Genomic DNA, 19,150 nt, shown 5'->3' on the forward strand with positions numbered 1-19,150 from the left:
TCTTTCTTAAACTTTGTCGCTCAGAATATCTTTAATGCTAGCCAAGGAGTCAGGGATTTGGACGTATTTTCATGGACTTCCAAAGCTTTTTTCCCCCAGGTGAGTTAACTGTAAGGAACAGTCATACATTCTTCAGGTATTTCAGCATGTGTAACACATTTTGCCTTATATTTTTTGAAGCCTTTGCTTAAGATTAATAAAATATATATTTTACCAGAAAAGATCTATGTGAAGTGCTGCAATTGAGTTTCCCCTCTAATCCTTTTCCCTCTACTTCTACCAAAGAATGTATTATTAGTTTAAGTTAAACTTTTATGTGACTTTAAATTTGCTATCTTCAATTTTATGACTGGTTCTTCCAACAATTGCATCCAAGTCTATCTTTTTCAGAACTTGCTTATTTAAGTGGAGATTTCCAACCCTGTGGATCTTCTGTATTTATTTCCCTAGCCTATCACAGTGCCCTTCGGAATGTTCACCTGAGAATGGGGTGGGGATGCAGGGGGGGATAAAAATGACAATGCAACTCATCAATTTAATACTCTGGTGCCCAGGCCTTATATTTCTGTATTGAAACATGTATTTTAGGGTTGCTTGAGAATGACAGGCACAGTTCTATGATTTTGTATCTATCAGATCTTTTATATTGTTTAGTATTAAAAAATTGGATAGACTGCTTTACATTTCTTAGTTTATATGGTTTCTTTAATTATTCAGTAAAATACTAGATATTTTAGTAAAACTTCTCATATATATATATTGCCTTTCAGTGACTAACTTGCAATTAACTATTATTAGTTTTTACCAAGTCCTGTCAAGGTTACCCTGAATGATCAAAAAAGTTGGAAATACTATTATAACCTAATTAAATGCTCTGTATATCATTAAATACCAGTGAAATTGTTTTTTTCACTATATTAATGTTTGTTTGTTCTGATATAATTTTGATATGTAATTATTCAAAAATTAGTTGTAAATAAGACTTTGTCTCTTTTAACTATAAAATATGATGTATTTACTAAAATTGATCATTCACAACTAGACATTTTAAATTGTTTACTGAAAATCATGTGAGTGTAGTACACAATTTCAAGTTTGGACTGTACTCTCCATTTTTTTTAACTTGTGTCCTTTTTGTATTCCTATGGTTGTGCCCATATATAAGTTTTCACAATATACATGCATGGGTATATAAAATGCATGTTGTAAGTTTATTTTAGATTGCAAATGTAGTCTGTTTCTCAGTATTTAAAATTCTCATTTCCATAAGCTTGCCAACATATAACTAAAGAATGTTGAATAAATATGGTATGATAATTACAGTAAGTGTAAATAAATACTGTCTATAGTACATATTTGTGTAAATAAAAATTGGTGAGTATTCATCACCACAATGAAATTTATGAAGTATTGTGTGAAGGCAATAGTGGGCTTAAAATTTTCCTTGACCAACCAACCATATATTCAGTTTAAGTCACAGGTACACAGAAGTCTTGAATCCATATTTTTTAGGCTGAGGTTTTAATTTTTAATTTGCCATTATGTAATGGACATCTTAGCATGAGACTACTTATAGGGATAGAGCTACTCAGTATTATTTTATCTTGGTTAAAGTTTGTCTTTCGTTTTTATTCTATTTATAGCATTACTAATTGTTAATTTTAGCCTACTGTTTGATTAAGGGTCCCATTACGGTCATCTTTTACTACATTTGAAAATCAAGCAATTTGTAGAGTACAAATCTAATTTAAAATACAAATCTAATTTAAAGAAGTAATAATAACAATGGAAGAACCCCCAGTGTAGAACTTTCCTTTGCATTTATTTGGGAAAAAGAACAAATAGGGAAAGGTTATTAATTCTCTTTATTGCATTCACATAACAACCAATTTCATCACAACATTCAGATGTACCAGAAAATGTAGGGCACGTTCTTTTCTTTCATTTTAGAAGTGACTTTTATATCAAAATGCATTGTATTTATGTAAAAATGCATCTTTAATGTTAATCTCTCTACTAAAAATATAATCATCTTTTTCTTTAAATAGCATTATTATATCACTATAGTAATGGACTAGCAACTTAGTAAAACATTTATTTTGTGCTGTATTAAGAAAGTAAGAGTTGTTAAAATCTTAAAGACATTCTTATTTCACTCATAACTAGTAAGCATTAAGATGTAGCTCTTTTATACACATTTTTTCTTAATTGTTTTTTCTGCAGATAAGTTCCCAAAATCTTCACATCTAGTTTCTCTATTTGTAAATAACTATTATAGACAAAAGTGGAAGGAAATGAAGATTTAGACTTTATAACCCATACTAACAGACAGCAGTGCAGTAATAGTGATTCAAAATTATTCAGTTGTGGTTCACATAGTAAATTCGTTTTTGTTTCTCTTACTGTTTCACTAAAAGATAAAAGTAAAATCAAGTACTACTGTATTTCTCAAACTGTAGTGGACAAAAACCAGAGGTTCAGTTGCTCTGCTGTATTTTCTTCTCTTCAACTCCATTTTAAATATTATTCAGCATTGAAAATGAAAGCCTCTTTAATAGTGATACTAACTTATACTTAAAGTATCTTTGGATGTATATTCTCTTTCTTAGTTGACAGTGTAGATTTACTGTAAAAGCTTTAACAAGAGATTGTTAAAATTGATAATAGACTGTATTTTCTTTATTTTTTTTTTCCTATTCAAATTTTCAGGAACCTAAAACTAATACTGATGACTTTTTCAAAGATATAAACTCCTGCTGCCCACAGGAAGCAACAGTGCAAGGACAAGATACACCGTTCTTGCGAGGAGGGCCAGGCCTGTACAAGGTAGTGAAGACGGGACCTTCCGGTCACAACATCAGAAGCTGCCCCAACCTCAGAGGTATCCCAATTGGAATGTTAGTTCTGGGAAACAAAGTCAAAGCAGTGGGAGAGGTATGGATTCTTGTAGCTTCATGACTTCTAAGATACTCATTTTTAGTACAGTACAACCAAACATCGCTTTCTTCCAAAGGCTGCCATTTCCATCCCCGGTTTTTAAATGTCAATGTTCTTTATCTTTATCTTGTATTGAAAATACTAACATAATTTTCTGTGCTTCTTTTCTAATAATTTTATTCTCATAATTATCCTTGTGAAAACAGTATTCATATTACAAAATGATTTGTGTATATAAATGTTTGGTATTTGCATATATATTTTCATTATTACAGATGTAATATACTGTCATGTATTAACAGCATTTAAAAATACTTGCTATGAATCAGTGTGGAGATGGGGTATATACAATGGGTTTCATTTCTTTGTTCCCATTCATGTGTCTTACTGAAGTCCTGAGCAAATAAAATTACTTCTTAGTCAACTGTGGTGTTTGCCTCAGCTGATGAGCTTGAAGATGTAGTGTGTCATGCTATTTCTCAGTGTCAGGGTCCTTTTAAAGTTGCAGTATAGGCAGTGCTCCCTAAAAAATAGAGATTTGCTATGTTAGGACATTTTAGATGCAAAAAAAAAAAACAAAAAGAGCCACATGTTTTGGGATAACATTTAAAATTATTTAGGGATTATCCTGTGCTTTAAAAATTGTTTTTATAGAAGTCACAAATCAGTAGTATTTTACAGAACTTTTTATTGATTTCTGTCTTACCTCAAGCTGTGGTCTTAATTTCAGAAACTAATTTCATGGTAGAAATCTATTGGAATGATTACACTATTCAAACACTTAAACTTTGTGCTGGTTTTCAGCCTAGGTGCCCTGAAAGAATCAAGCCAATCAATCGTGCTTTTTGTTATGTACTAGGTAACCAATTCTGAAGGTACATGGGTGCAGCTGGATAAGAACAGCATGGTAGAGTTCTGTGAAAGTGATGAAGGAGAGGCATGGTCCTTAGCTAGAGACAGAGGCGGAAACCAGTATCTCCGACATGAAGATGGCAAGTTGGCTTAAATTTTGTGATTTATTCTGATTAACCTGTGAAATGCAGAAATTTAAAGTATATTGGATTTCTCCTGTCGTAAAGTGCAAAGTATGTTTATTTTTTAAGTAAAAAGCAAAACTAAGGGTTAAGGAATCTTGTTGCAATTGCAAAATACGTGGGTATTAAATCAATGCACATAAAAGAAGATAATTAAAAGAAAATGTGAAATGTATGAGTCCATCTTCGTAAAACATGCTTTTTATTTCATTAATATGAATTTTTATAATTCATTCTCTGTGCCAGTCCAGGACTAAGTATTTTGCCCTTCCTTCCACTAAGTGTAAGTTTAGTTTTCAAACCACCAATCATAGAACTTCTCCTAGGCAACTTTATTCAATAGAATTTTGTCTCAGGAAAGGATCATTGAATAAATGTACCACAGCTTTTTGGGGCTTCCTATTTTGTTGTTAGTCTCAACTTTACACTTTATTTTTCTTTTCAAGCATGATCTCATTTAATAAAAGATTGTCCTTTTTGTCCCTTCCTTCATTCTCCTGGTGACAAAAACTTGTTCTTCAAAGTTCAGGCCATGTCATCACTTCAGTGAAGCTTTAACTGATCCTGACAGACTGAAGAATTCCCTCTGTCCTTGAACTGTATTCACCACTAGAACAAAACCAGTATTATACTACAGTTAACTTTTTCTTCTTCATACCCACATTCTGAGTCCCTTATGGACAGGCACAGAGTTTTTATCTTTGTATTTCTAGTTCTAAAATAGTTTGGGCACATTCTAGTTTTGTAAATACCAGTTGAATCACAAAATGTATTAGTTAGGTCATGAAAATAAGTAGATAAATCAAGCATAGATTTTTCTACCAAATCCCCAAAAATGTCTAGGGTAAGTCAGAAAAATAAAAGAACATGCTTCTTTACCCAAAAAAGAATAAACTTGTAATAGTCATCCAAGAGGTAATATGGCTGTAAGTATAGATTCAGAAAAGGTTTGAAACTTGCATGAATGACAAAGTACATTTTAGATATATTGACATTATACATTAAACATCCCCCTATCTGTTCCACACAGCAAGGCTTTGAAATCGGTTATCTAATCTCATCTAAACTAAAGTTCATAGAATTTAAAATGACTTCCCTGTATAGCTGAGTACATGGCAGATATAAAACTTAACGCAGAATCTTCATTCATATGTCAAATGCTGCGCTCTTTATACCATACCACTCTGTGTCAATAATCCATTGAACACAATTTGAGAACCTACTCCCTCCCTTGTCTTTACAAACTTTTCTCAGTCAAAGATGTGGTCATAAAATAATATGCTGAGGTGGTAGAACTACTCTTTTTTATGTTTTGAAAATGAAAAATGCTTCATTTGATGTAAATCAGGTATTTCACATTCAGTAAATTGACTTTCCCAGTTACAATTTACTTATTGTGTAATGCTACATATCCATAAGTTCGTGAACATTTTCATTATATAGGACTATTCAGATATAAATGAAAACACCTAAAGCAAGATCAGCTTACTTGCTATAAGACATAGTTAAATAATATGTGAATGGTTTAGATGACTATGAAAGGACCTTTCAAGTTTAATAATCATTTTTGCTGACACTATAGCATAATGTGTAAGAATGGACTCCAGAGCTGGACTGCCAGGGTACAAATGCCAGCTCTGCAGCTTTTCAGTTGTGTGAAGTTACCACTATGGTAAAAACAGACTTAACACTTAGTCTAGACCATTCTGAGTCTAGAGGGTGAGAATGCTGCTGTCTTTTCCATTCAGATTGCTGTTCATTGGTATTTTCCAAAAGAAATATTCCCCTGCTGAAGTATTCTTAACCCTGACAACTATTGCCTAACGGAAGTACTAGGATTGGTTTCTTGAAAAAAGTAAATAAATTCTGATAAAGGTGTAGACTGTAGCTACACCTGGTACCACTTCATCCAATTCTTCTAGTTCAGTTTTCTATTTAAAGAGATAGTGACTTTAAAAAATACAATTAAAAGTTTTCATTATTTAGAATATTATTTTAATGAAAGTTTTTTTTTTCGTTTTTGCGTATCATTTGACAGGTTTAAATTTTTAGCTGGCAGTAAATGACTATTTAATTATGTATTAGTATTTTTAATATTCTATCAGACAATCTAATAGCCACTTGATTGATAATAGGGAGTTAACTTAGTTTAATAATGATGTATATGTTACATTCTTGCAATTTGTAAACTGGATAACATATTTGCCATTTTTCCTTCTTGAAATAAGAATTCTGAAACATTTGTTGACTTCAGCATGTATTAATAGCTCTGATTACATGATCTAGATTATAACCCTTTCACTTAGTGAAAATATCCTGATATATAATTTTACTTACTATAAATTTTCCAAAATTTTCACATTCAGAACTTAAACTATTTTACAAGTAAAAATTCCTTTTGGTACTTAGATTTTGAAGATACTTTCTTTTCTATTTGAATACTAATATAAAAAATAATTTTATTTCTGGTTTTTAGTGTATCTATTTGTTTTCTGTAAAATGCGCTTGTATAAATTTGTTGCAAATATGAGTTTCTGGTCCAGAAATGTTAGTATGCGTGCAATGATAACATCCTGCTATAATAAAAGTAAATTGGCTCCGTAAGAGCATATTGCATTTCTAAATTTAACTGTGTACTTGATAAATGAAAATAAAGATATGTCATTTATTTTGTCAGTGTCAGTGAACTAATTGGTAGGCTTACTATCAAATCTAAGTATAAGGTTAATTTAAAATCTAACCATCATTAAATCTTTCTTGAAATTTTCTCTATTATATGAATAGGGAATATCCATAAGGAACTAATTTTATAGCCATGCCTTTTATTGTAGAACAAGTTCTTCTGGATCAAAATTCTCAAACTCCCCCTCCAAGCCCTTTCTCAGTACAAGCTTTTAATAAAGGAGCAAGTTGTAGTGCCCAAGGATTTGATTATGGACTTGGAAATAATAAAGGTAGGTGTTTAAAAGTGAGTCTTTTACTTACCTTTAATACTTATCACTTTCTACCCATTTTTATTACTGTTCACCCACAAAACTTTATTAAAGTTTGTTCCTGGAAGACTAACAAAATGTTTACAAAGGTATTTTTTTATAGTATTGTTTTTACCAGTATTAGCTGAATTCTTATTCCTATTTTTGAAGGCATGCATTTTGAATTCCATCATAAATATTCTGTGTCATTAAATCTAGTAAAAGAACTATTGTTTTTATTATTCACTTATTCTTAAGAGTAATGAAGAGTAATGTTAATGAGCAAATCAGAACTTTCCAAAATGATCCATTTAAAATAAAAATGTTTTAAGTAATATTTTTGAAGTAATATTACATATCAGCCTTATTAAATATGTGTGCTTTTGGATGTCTAACCAACTTAGTTTAGAATTACATAAAATGATACCTATGGGTTTGATACATATAACGAAACCAGAAAGTTGTAAAAAGGAAAACAAAAATGCTAGGTCACATGACTATAGAAACATATGTAACTGTTCTAGGCTGCCTTAATGGAAGAGAACAGCATCATGGACAGTCCAAGCAATAGATATTTTGAAATAACTTATACCTGAATTTCATCCCAAACTGCATTGTATGTAAATTCAGACATATTCATGTTCTTTCTATGCACCTGATCCTGACTCCTTCAAAATCAGCCACATTGTCAGCAGGTAGCATACAGTTGGATGATAGTAAAGAAGGAGAAGAAATTATTTTCCTTTAAAATGTTATTTAAACTAATTCACAGGTTTTAATTTCAAGGAATAGTGTCATTATACATGTCTTGCAGAGCAAGTGAAATAATGAAATAGTTAACAAAATACATAATTGCATCATTGTAGAGGAAATAATGAATTTAAAATAAAACCACTTTATGTTTGATATCTTTATTACTTTCCACAAAGTATTCATATGAAGTAAGCATAGCCATGAGATTTCTCTTTGGCTGTACTCTATTGGGTTGGTCTGACCTGCAGACTTGGAGACTATCTGCTTGCTCATTTCTTGTAGCTGAGATTTCAACTAACTTAAGCTAGATCTTCATACTTAAGTGGGGTTAATGCTTGGTGGTGTTTTCTTCATGTCCCTTTCTTTCTACCATTATCGATCCTTAAAATCTCAGTGTTTACTTACTACCTCTGTACTTCTCCAGTAATCTGTTTTAAAGCCATGCTTAATTCAGATTATATGCTTTCAGTCTCTAAAATGTCTGAATTGTACTGGTAGCTATCACTTTAAATCAGTCTTGAAAATATAATTTATTAAAACTTGGGAATAAAAACTAGCTTTCAAGAGACATATTGCTGAGAACATTTGTTATTAAATAGAAATAATAAAGTGTTACCCTATAAATGTGTGATTTAGCTAACATTGTTCAGAAATAGTATGTACTTATTAACGGACTTTCCAAATGTTTAGATGGAGCGAAGACATATTAAAAATCTTAAATCTGACTAAATACATCTAATCTTTATTTATTAATTTACCTTTGAGAGTAGTTCCCATTTTCTTTAACTCTTTTTACTGTCTAAGATCAAGAAGGTATTCTTTGCAAAAATTCTTTTTCCTTAAAGCAATTTTATAAAAATCTAAATAATCTCTCAAATCCTTTCTGTAAATTAAAATCCTTTCTAAAATTGCAGCATTAATATTTATAAGTAAAGACATACTAACTGTGTACACAGTTCTTCGCTTATACTTGTTTTCCTTATTGGTGGTTCATTTAAAAGTTTCACTTATGAAACTATTATATATAGAATATGGCTGGAAAGATACTCTTTTACAGTTTCTGCATTAGTCTAGATATGTTTTTTTCCCTCTTCTTCAGCATATCATTTAAACTATTTAATAATATGTATTCTCATAAAAAAGGAGCTATCATCCAATTGTACTGTTTCATATTTTAAAAAATATTTTTCCACTAAAGTCCTTTGTATTTAATGTTAAGGAAAAATGTCAGAATTCATATTTGTGATACTATTCAAATTAGGTAGCTTATATTCCTTTTCATCTCATAGGTCTTATAGATTTTTATGTTATCCATCCAAGCAAAATAGTTCATGCTTTTAAGAAAGTATAATTTCTTCGGAAATAACAACTTAAAAAATTAATTTATTAACTGTAAACATATTACTAAGTTAATAACATATTCTTTAGAATTGCCTGCCTTCAATTCTACATTTATTTATTTTTTTTAATCTATTCATGTTATTTGCTTATTTTCCATGTGAAGCATAGTGCATAGGAGGCAGGGTGATTTAGTGACTGTTGGGCACTTTTTAGAAGACATCATTTACTGAGATCTTCATTTACACATGTATGATACTGAATCAACATCGTAGATTCTTCATAAGCTCTGTATTTTCTCATGCTGTCACTAGATGTTGTATATGAATTTACATGGATTTGTTTTTGTATATGGGCTGTCATAAAAGATTTGATGGGGTGTTTCCATTATTATAACAACATGCAACATTTGGTCCCTAATTTGAGGATAATGATCACCAACTTCCACACATTTCTGAATTGGTGTAGTTTTATTTAGTGTTTAACTTTATCTGAATGTCATAAAGCACCATTTACTTTGCCATTTTGGATGTTAATTAATAACAAGTTGTAGTTTTGACTGTTTTACCCACTGCAGGTGACCAACTGAGTGCCATATTGAATTCCATTCAGTCACGGCCCAATCTCCCAGCTCCTTCCATCTTTGATCAAGCTGCAAAACCTCCCTCTTCCCTAGTCCGCAGCCCATTTGTGTTCGGACAGCCCCTTCCCTTCCAGCAGCCTCAGCTTCAGAGTAAGTCTGTCAGCCTTACCTGCCTCATCAAGCCATTTCTGAAGCTTTGTTCTGAGTTGTTTATCAGTTACTAATTATTCATCAACTCACCTGACTGGTTTTATTTAATGAGGGTGTCATCCCGTCCCACATTTTTGAAGCATTTAAGCTATTCTGAGCTAGGACATTCTGCAGCTAAGTAATTTGTTTTTAATCACACATTTTTTAAGTGTAGTTTTTAAGGTATGACTATTATGCTTTATATACTAATTCCAGTATAAGCAAATACATACTATAAAACCTGTTAAGGAAAACATATTTGATTTAAAATTTTCTTTTTTAATATGCACAACTATACTGAGCATGAGTTATAAGGATGACTTTCATTGTTTTACACTGGATTTTTGTTACGTAGAGATACTCAAAGAAAATAAACCTATTTCAGTATACCAGTGTGAAGGAAAGACTGTACTGGGCATGTTTGTTTGTTTCTTTTAAGTGAATTTGGTGTCCAGGAAATGTATAGCAACTTAGGTTTCCAAATTTTCTCTTGCTTTTTACATTTTTTGTTGTTCTTCTTCTTAATAACTGATCATTTGATTCCAATTCTGCCTTCTAGGATTGCTCTAGCTCTTCATCCATGGTAGTAATTCACATTGATCTGGAAAATAGACCCAAACAAATTACATTTAACTGAGTGTTCTTTTTTCTTGACAGCCTCCTGAGGCTTCCACATAAACCTCTGAAGGTTTGTTTACAGTATGACAACAATGTGCTCTTCTTGGCCTTCAGTTCACATATTGTCCATACAGTATATAAATATACTCACTGAATGAGCTACCTTACGAAAATCTCAGCTTGCACACCTAGTGTTTGGATTCAAATGCATGACCTCTTTGCTTTAATAATTCACTTAAGTCTAAGTTATTTTTCTAAAAAAACACTTGGATAACTTATTAAGATTTCTTGAAGGAATGCCAGCTGGTTTGGTTTTTATAAGTAAGCACAATAGTATATAGTTACTAAATTATGTTATTCATTATGACATTATTATCTATCTTAGGTAAAGAGAATATAAAAGAATATAAATTTTTTTAGGCAAGTTAATGAAATTAACTAGTTTATATATATAAGTGGTATCAATTTCTAGTTTATCATCATCTCTCTATTCATGTATAATAGAGTGAAATTAATTAGTTTAGATATATAAGTGGTATCAATTTCTAGCTTATCATCTCTATTCATATATAATAGACACTTGAATGTCTCTTAAAAGAAAAATTTCACAAGTATGAAGTAGTTTTTTTCCTTCCTTGATATGCATCGGAGAAGAATGAAAGAGAAGTTAAGACTTAATTTACTCATTTTATGAAACAACAGACTTTTTACATTTAGATGTGCCCAAGTTACACTAAGTTTTAAAGTTGAAGACAAGGAAAAAAATCATCAGGCAGAAAATTCATAGTAGATAGAAAATTATAAAAGAGAAGTTACCCTGATAATGTCATAGCAGCAGCAAACAACAGAACTAAGGAATAAGGACTTTATTGCTACACCTAAAGGTGTAAGTCTCCTCAAAAAAAATGTAATTTATTTTTTTATTTTGTTCTTTATTTTTTATTTTGCCAAATTATTTAATAGACTATTTCAAAACAAAATATACACAATAATAAAATCAGATTTGACTCTTTCAGAAGATAATAGGTTCCCTACTGACATTGTGTCTATAATTTTACGCATATTGTGTCCAAGTGTTATCAGTACAACTTCTTTATCACCATCTTGGAGCCAGTTTGAAATGATGGCCTAGACATGTCTCAATTACCAGTTTTCTGAGTCATTGCTTGTCTGTACTCTAACAAGTGAGAATTGCTTTGATCTTTTTACAAACCTCTTACTAGCAGAATATCAAGTGTGACTTCCAAATTCCAGAAACCCAAAGTCTTCATTTTTAGCATTACTAAAAAAAGTATGGAATCTAAAAATTGTTTTAATGTTTTTGGAAATAAATTAGAATAGTATTAATCACATTATATTAGCAAAATTAAATGTGGAAGAGTGCTCATCATTAAGATGACCCGAGTAGGACATTCTTTCCTGAACTTCATGTCCATCCCACCAGCATTTCACCTTGCTTTAGGAGATGGCTTATTCATGTTGAACTTCATTTTATTAGTTAGTAAAATGAGAGTCATTTTTGTCTTACGCTTTTGTGATACTAAAATAAGACATTACGTATACAGCACCATATTTATTAATTTTGCTTAAATTGATAGTCACCGCTATGTGCTAAACACTGTACTTAAGCACTTTATAATACAGTCTCATTTAAGATAAAGTCCCCATTTTGTACTAAGGAAACAGAAGCTTAGAGAGGATAAATGATCCCTTGAAACATACATAGTAAAATGGTAAAGCCAGAAGGTGAGGTCAGTTATACTGAGTACAAAGGCCATGTTTTTAAATATTCAGTTTTACCTACTGGTAAATAATGCAAAAACTTGTCTTTAATATATATTTTTTAAATTTATGTTTATATTCAGTTCCATCATCTGGAGTGTTAGCTTTGTTTGGATTGTTATTTTTCCCTTTATACAGAATATATATATATTTATTTCCTAAATGTCATTTGTAACTCAAGTTCCCTGTTAAGCAAACAAGTTCAACATAAACTGCCCAAGTGTACCTAACACTTCTGTGAGCATTATTATCAGTATTGTTTCTGTTCTATTTTTCCCTGAAGCATAATTTTTTCACTAATCTTTGGAACTGGTATTTAAATTATTTGGGTACATTAAATTATTTTTTAAATTAGAAATATGTTATATATACATACAAATTATTTTAACTTATTCTAGTGAAATAGAATAATTACAAAAATAAAAATTACAAATTTTCCTTACATGTGGATGTGTGCAAAGGCACAAGAAAGAGGAGATGGAGAAGTATGTCTGTAAACTTTACTGTTGTAAAAATTACTTTTTTATTTCAAAATTATATCATTTTTAGAAATGGTCAATAATTTGGCAATAGGTTCTGCTGGAGTGAGGTAGGGAATGATATCTATGCCTGCTTTCTTTAAGAATATTACATTCCTTATTTTCATTATCTTTCCTCATTCCTTTGAAAGCATTATTTTATGTCCCATAGCCTCTGACAGTGCTTACTCGTTAAAGACATTCAAGTAGTATTTTCTGACTGTAGATACCTAAGATTATCACTTCTTCACTCTAGACCATGCATTTACAATTTTGTAGTTCTTGTTATCTTATGATAATATTCCATTATTCATTCAGAGTACATCTTCAGAGATGAGAAAGACTATTTCTGGAGTAATTAAAAACAGGTATAATAATGATGATATGATATCTAGTAATTCTGAGTTCATACTGATTGAATCCTCAGTAAGATCCTCTAAATGAGAAACTATATGCCAAACGACTGTGTTTAACATAGGCATTTTCTTCTGTCTGCTATCCAAGAGGCTAAATAGTTTACTTTTATTTTTCTTGGTAGAAAAGGTAGTAAATAAAGCATTAAGACAATTTGTTATTCACCCAGATAGGAGAGCTTTAGGGTACCTTGCAACAAGGGTTTTTCTGTTATACCCACAAGTCACATATTTAAATGAGACAAAAAATTTGCTGAACATGATCCAAAAAGTCTACTTGAGTATCTACATGCATAGTTATTTACATTTGAGAATACTGACATGTGCTAATACACTGTGTTTACTTAGCTTATAGAGATGTAGTGATGGAAAGACTTTAAGCTCAAATGTCCTCTTTAGCCACTTAGTAGCTTTAGTTAAGTTGCTTGGCACATCTGAGCCCTTTTTACCTCATCCATAAAATGGGGTGCCCAGTAAATGTTACATACTTGTATCATTGTTGCCTTTTGATGCAAACACCTCTCATGCTCCAAGTAAGGTCAGAAGAAATCACAGGCGGAGAGAGAGCCATTTATTTCTCAGTGTGGAATGAGTTGCAGGAAGGAATTTGAAAAGGGACAAAAGAGGTTCCTAGCTACTCCACTACATTTTCACCGCATAGCTTCAATATTATTTTGAGATTAATTTCTTCATATAGTAACACTTTATTGAGATGTTAGTATAAATGTTAGTATAAAAGCCAGGTTTGCTTCAAAGACTCAGAGATCATTTCCATCCTGGATTAAATCACACCACAGAATTTGTCCAGTTGTGTGCCTGCCTGCTGTGAAGGTGTGGCATGGATGGAACACTTGACTTAACAAGGAGGCCTCTCTTTTAGTCTCTTCTCCCTCTAGCTGCTTTGGTGACATTAAGCTGATTTCTACAATCCTTTTCCTTTTTCTGATTTTTGTAAAGAAAAATTATGGTAGTCTTCAACATATTATAAAATCAGTCAGCTTTTATTAAAATATCCAAGTTCAAAAAAATTTTTCACACTTGAACCTATAGCATCTGACACAAGAGCCAATATATTTATTTTACTTTTGACTCTAACATCTCTAGCATCCCTACAAATCCATGCCATTTTAATTGTGGGCCAGAATTTATCATCCCTTGGTTTTGCCATCTCCTGTGGTCTGAAAGCTTTGACCCATGTTCTTTTGCCTCTGCATCAACAGTTTCTCCCTTGACTTTACTTCATCCTAGGAATTCAAACTAAAGAGAATGCTGCTGTCGTTCACCAGACAGTATCTCCTAGGGCATCTGTTTGCTTTCTCCTGACTGGATTTCACCTCTGTTCCTACCTCCTTATTGCCTATGTTTATTCATTCCGTGCTTCGTTATCACCTTTCTTCAAATGGATCATTCATTCTTCCATCATCTGTTCATATGCTTTTACTAAATATCTGCTCTATGCTAGGTTACTGAGACCAGTTAGGTAAAGAAAATATCACTAATCTTGAAGGACTTTTGGAATATTGGAGAAGGCAGCCATGTTTAAAAAAAGAAGAAGATGGCCTTGTTTTAAGTGCTCCAGGTACAGTATTCGCAGGATGCAATGAAGCATAAGAGAAAAAGGGGGCTCAGCTACCAGAGACTAGAGGAGCCACCCCCAAAAGAGGTGGTCCCTAATTAGTGTCAAAGGCCTCATAGAGATTTATCAGGCAGTAACAGGGTCAGGGAATGAGGTTATAGAAGCATTCACACTGTGAGAATGACATGAGCTAAGTTAGTGATCCATTCAATCAATGTGTATTTATTGTGCACCAGCCACGTGGTAAACTCCAGTTTATGTTCCCAAGGACAAGGTCAGGATCCTGATATTCACAGCAAAACCACAGTTTGTCTTTAATAAGCTGAAATGAGAATGCTTTTCTTATTAAAAAGAAAGTTTTAACTTTTATTGTTACCATCAGTACATGAGGGAGTTAAATTTTTGAAAGGACAATTTATAATGAACTTAAGAGTTTCTGTGGCCAGAGAATGAATTAAGTGCACCAGGGACTTGATACTTGGGATCCAAAACAAAGAAAAAATGACACATAAAGAACCATGTTGTTAGTAGGGATATTTTACACCGAATAAGCAACACTGATTTCAGATGGTACTACAGAAAAATCCTCTTTTTTGTACTGTTTTTAATATTGTTCTCTTTAGTAAATTATGTGATATACCAAAAAAAATCAAAATTCTACAAAAATGAATTTTGTAATTGTTGTCTATAAAATGGGATTTGATTAAAAAGAGCATGATTATTTAATCTCCAACAAATTGTCTAAAAGTTTATCAACTTTTTTCTTGGTGCAAGATATCAATGTACCTTTTAAAGGTTGCTTCCCTTTTTTTAATTAAAAAAATCTTGTGAAAAAGGAGAAGGAAAAAGGTATAAACTTGAAATTATAAAATAAATAAATCACAGGGATGAAAAGTACAGATTGAGGATATAGTCAGTAATATTGTAATAGCTTTGTATGGTGACTGTTGTAGCATTTTTTAAAGTATCTGATTGTCAAATCACTCTTGTACACCTGAAACTAACATAACATAGTGGGTCAACTACTCTTTAGTTAAAAAAATAGAAAGATATAAATCTTTCAAAAAGTTCAATATATAAAAGTATGTTTAACCATGAGCAAATTTTGTAAAAATTAAGTGCATAGAACAAGCGTTGTCTACAGTCACAGCTTGCTTTCTTTAGGCATTTAATAATTACCTTTTTCAGACTTACAAAAATAGTTTCTTTTTATTCACTCAGAATCATACTTAAGAATTCAGTCTCTTTAGGCTTTGTAACACATTGCGGAGACTTCAAAACTTTTTCCAGGAGTTTGTCCTTAAACCTCTAACATTGTACCCTACAAGTGTCCTTGTAACTTTCCACATTTATATTTACGAGTACTTCCAACTAAGATAGTATTCTGATTTCCTGCTCCTGTTGTCCTCCTGCAAAACCCATTCTTCGCAGATTTTAGCAACTAACCAATGAAAAGTATATCCTTACATTTGCAGTTTGAATTCCCCTTGAATTAACTCTTCCAACCAAAAGCTGGTACCCTCCTAATTGATGTCTTCAGTGAGATTTGCAGACTGTGTTATATGAGACATAAATAGCATAACAATTCCTTTTGCAGTGCCTAGTACCTTTTGGGTTTTATAGACTTCAGAAGGGAGGATGCTCAAAAATATTAAAAATTCAACATTGTTTTAACTTAGCTTTGATGGCATGTTTCACATCTCTCCATCCACTCCTACCATTCTCTCGAACCCACTGCAAGGGGCCCTTGGGTTGTACTTACCCATAGACATTGCCCTTAGTCAGTCTTTGACTTTTGTTTTGTTCATTTGTCAGTTCTAAGATCTCATGTCACTTAATATATCATCACAGTGTTTGACAAAATTGATCTATCTTCCTTGAAAAACCTTCTTCCTTTGCCTTCTGGATATTTCCAACTTATCAGCTGTTCACTCCCAGTCTTTTTTCCACATCACCTCTATTCTGTATTCTTAGGAATGTCCAGGGCTTTGGTTTCTTCTTAGATCTCACTCCCTTAATGGTCTTATCTAGTCATGTAATTACCCAAATCTGCACGCTTATGACTCTCAAGTTCACCACCTCTTTATCTAGTATGTATTTATTTGCTTGGTGTGTCTATCCCTTTTGATCTAAAGGTAAGCTCTATAAGAGCATGGACTTTATCTCTGTTCATCTTTTTATCCTCACTTTCTAAAACAGTGTCTGATACATAAGACATACTCAGTACCAACACGGAATGACTTCTTGGATTATGAGTAGTTCATCTTTAATCTTGGCCATACTAAAGAATCAGTCAACTATAACTTTTTTCTGTTTTGAGAAAAGTTTATGATGTATTCAGTTTTTTATTTCAGTAATATTAAGAAAGGTATCTTCTTATTACAGGAATTTATTTCTGCTCAATTGATTATATTTATTTTAATTGCCATGAGATGAATTTTTAAATAAAATGGATTCATTTTTCAGGTTTAGAAGGTTTTGTTTTTTTAACATACCATTTTAAAGACTGTACTTTAAAGGTTCTATTAATTCTAAGTTCTTTTTTGACATGGTAAATCAGTGTGTCTAACATTTTTCAGTGATGAATAAATTTTATTTGCTTTGTGTTGTGAAACATTTTATTAGCAAATTGGTAGTTTAGTAATAGGATCTATAAAACAAACACCAAATATTGGGATTAGCACTAACAGTTTTCACTGAAGATGGACTTAGAAAAAATAGTCAACCATAAATGTAAACTTGGGTCCATTCCGAGATACTACTGGAAAAATCATAGTTTGTCCATACAGAAAACCAGGTGACAGTAGGTTAAACTGTAAGGAACATTTAATGAAAAAAAAAAATTACTTACAAACTTTTATTTGTAAATTAAAGAGCCCCAAATTAAAGAAAACTGAGTTAGAGAAATATTAGTCTGAAAAGAACTGTTCAAATTTGATTAGCACTAAGAGCCTTACTTAAATTTTAAGTTAACCTTTGTTTTCAGTTCTACTCTTAGAGAAATATAAACTTGTTGAAAAATTTAGCAGAATATAAACTTTTTAATAATAGTTAGTGCACATACCATTTGAAATGCTTTGTTTCTGCTTTTGTTCTCTGCTAAATTTTTTTTCCATTCAATCTCTGCTACTTCTTTGCCAATGTTTTCCACTGTAGAATCTCCATCTCACAGCCTTGCTTCTCGTGGGCGCATTTACAAAAATTATGGTGTAGCTGGGCCTGCCTCTGCTCTCTCATCTCTGTCTCACAAACTGAAGGGTGGGTATGCGTGCATTCATGGAGGGCCATTCATAAACAGGACATTTCAGTAAAGAAGTTTTAGTTCACCTCAGTCATTTTCATCCCATTCCATTTTTTTAAGATTAAAGTTTATCCTTTTATTTAAAATTTGATATTGGGGGTAGTTTATGATGTATCTATTCTATATTACAGTATTGATTACCCTAATTGATGTGCATATTTATTACTATATTTGTAGGTTAAATAATACTCTTATTTAATTTCAAAGCTACATGAGGTCTTAAAAAATAGGTATATAGAAAAAAATGCATGATTTAGAAAGATGTAAAATCATTATTACTGGAACAAGATGATGTGTGCAAGGCATAACTACAGCATTGTGATCTATAAGAATATAGTAGAGACTTTGACAGTTTAGTCTTCAACTCATTTTTCTGTTATATAAAAATCATTTTCCTATTTAGTTTCTTATAAGAAACACTTTGATGACTAAGTTAAAGCTTTTTTGTTGAACTTAGTTATCAGAGCATATATGTACAGTTTTATATAGTAGTTGACCATTGAATAGTGCAGTGGTTAGCAAAGTTGACCACCTTGCAGTCAAAAATCCACACATAATTTTTTGATTCCCCAAAAACTTAACTAATAGCCTGCTCTTGTTGATAGGAAGACTTACTGAAAACATAAACAATTAATACGTATTTTATGTTATGTGTGTTATATACTGTATTCTTAAACAGTAAAGTAAGCTAGAGAGAAGAAAATATTTTTTCAAATTTTCACAAATATCCAAAAAATTTTCCATTGTATTTATTGAATTGTATTCACGTACAAATGGATTCTCCCAGTGCAAACATTGTTCAAGGGTCAACTGTATGTAAACCTACCTGTCTTGTCTGGCATGAGTCTTCCTTATCTCTTAGTTACTTAACTTTAGTAGTTTAAACTTAGAAATGTTTATATTATTGACAATTTATACCATTTCAGTTTAAAAATATGTTTTTGGTCTTTTAAAATACTATAGATGCCTACCAACATGTTTTTTGTTTTAAAGTAATATGTAAACTTCTAAAATTCTGTATTTTAAGAAAATTTTATCAGTTTTACAACAGTAACTAATGCATGAATTTGTTAATTATTAATTTTGCTTTTTCTTGTAAATCGGTTAAACAGTATTACATTTCTTTGTACAGTTGA

At 31.5% G+C, this 19,150-nt stretch overlaps 1 protein-coding gene across 16 annotated transcripts in view; it reads left to right on the plus strand.

Annotated features, from left to right (window-relative positions):
* Positions 1-19,150, plus strand: part of MYCBP2 (MYC binding protein 2) — a 241,384-nt gene that overhangs the window by 170,766 nt on the left and 51,468 nt on the right. For 6 of the 16 annotated variants that reach the window (XM_073212475.1, XM_073212476.1, XM_073212482.1 and 3 more), the window contains 6 exons: positions 25-99; positions 2,710-2,934; positions 3,797-3,929; positions 6,803-6,925; positions 9,588-9,767; positions 17,870-17,971. In XM_073212475.1, the coding sequence (XP_073068576.1) occupies positions 25-99; positions 2,710-2,934; positions 3,797-3,929; positions 6,803-6,925; positions 9,588-9,767; positions 17,870-17,971 (838 nt within the window). The remainder of the gene's footprint in view (positions 1-24; positions 100-2,709; positions 2,935-3,796; positions 3,930-6,802; positions 6,926-9,587; positions 9,768-17,869; positions 17,972-19,150) is intronic. The other 10 variants (XM_073212483.1, XM_073212489.1, XM_073212477.1 and 7 more) reach the window with 9 other exon arrangements.

Source organism: Manis javanica, chromosome 9, assembly GCF_040802235.1.
Source record: "Manis javanica isolate MJ-LG chromosome 9, MJ_LKY, whole genome shotgun sequence".
Lineage (NCBI taxonomy): Eukaryota > Metazoa > Chordata > Mammalia > Pholidota > Manidae > Manis > Manis javanica.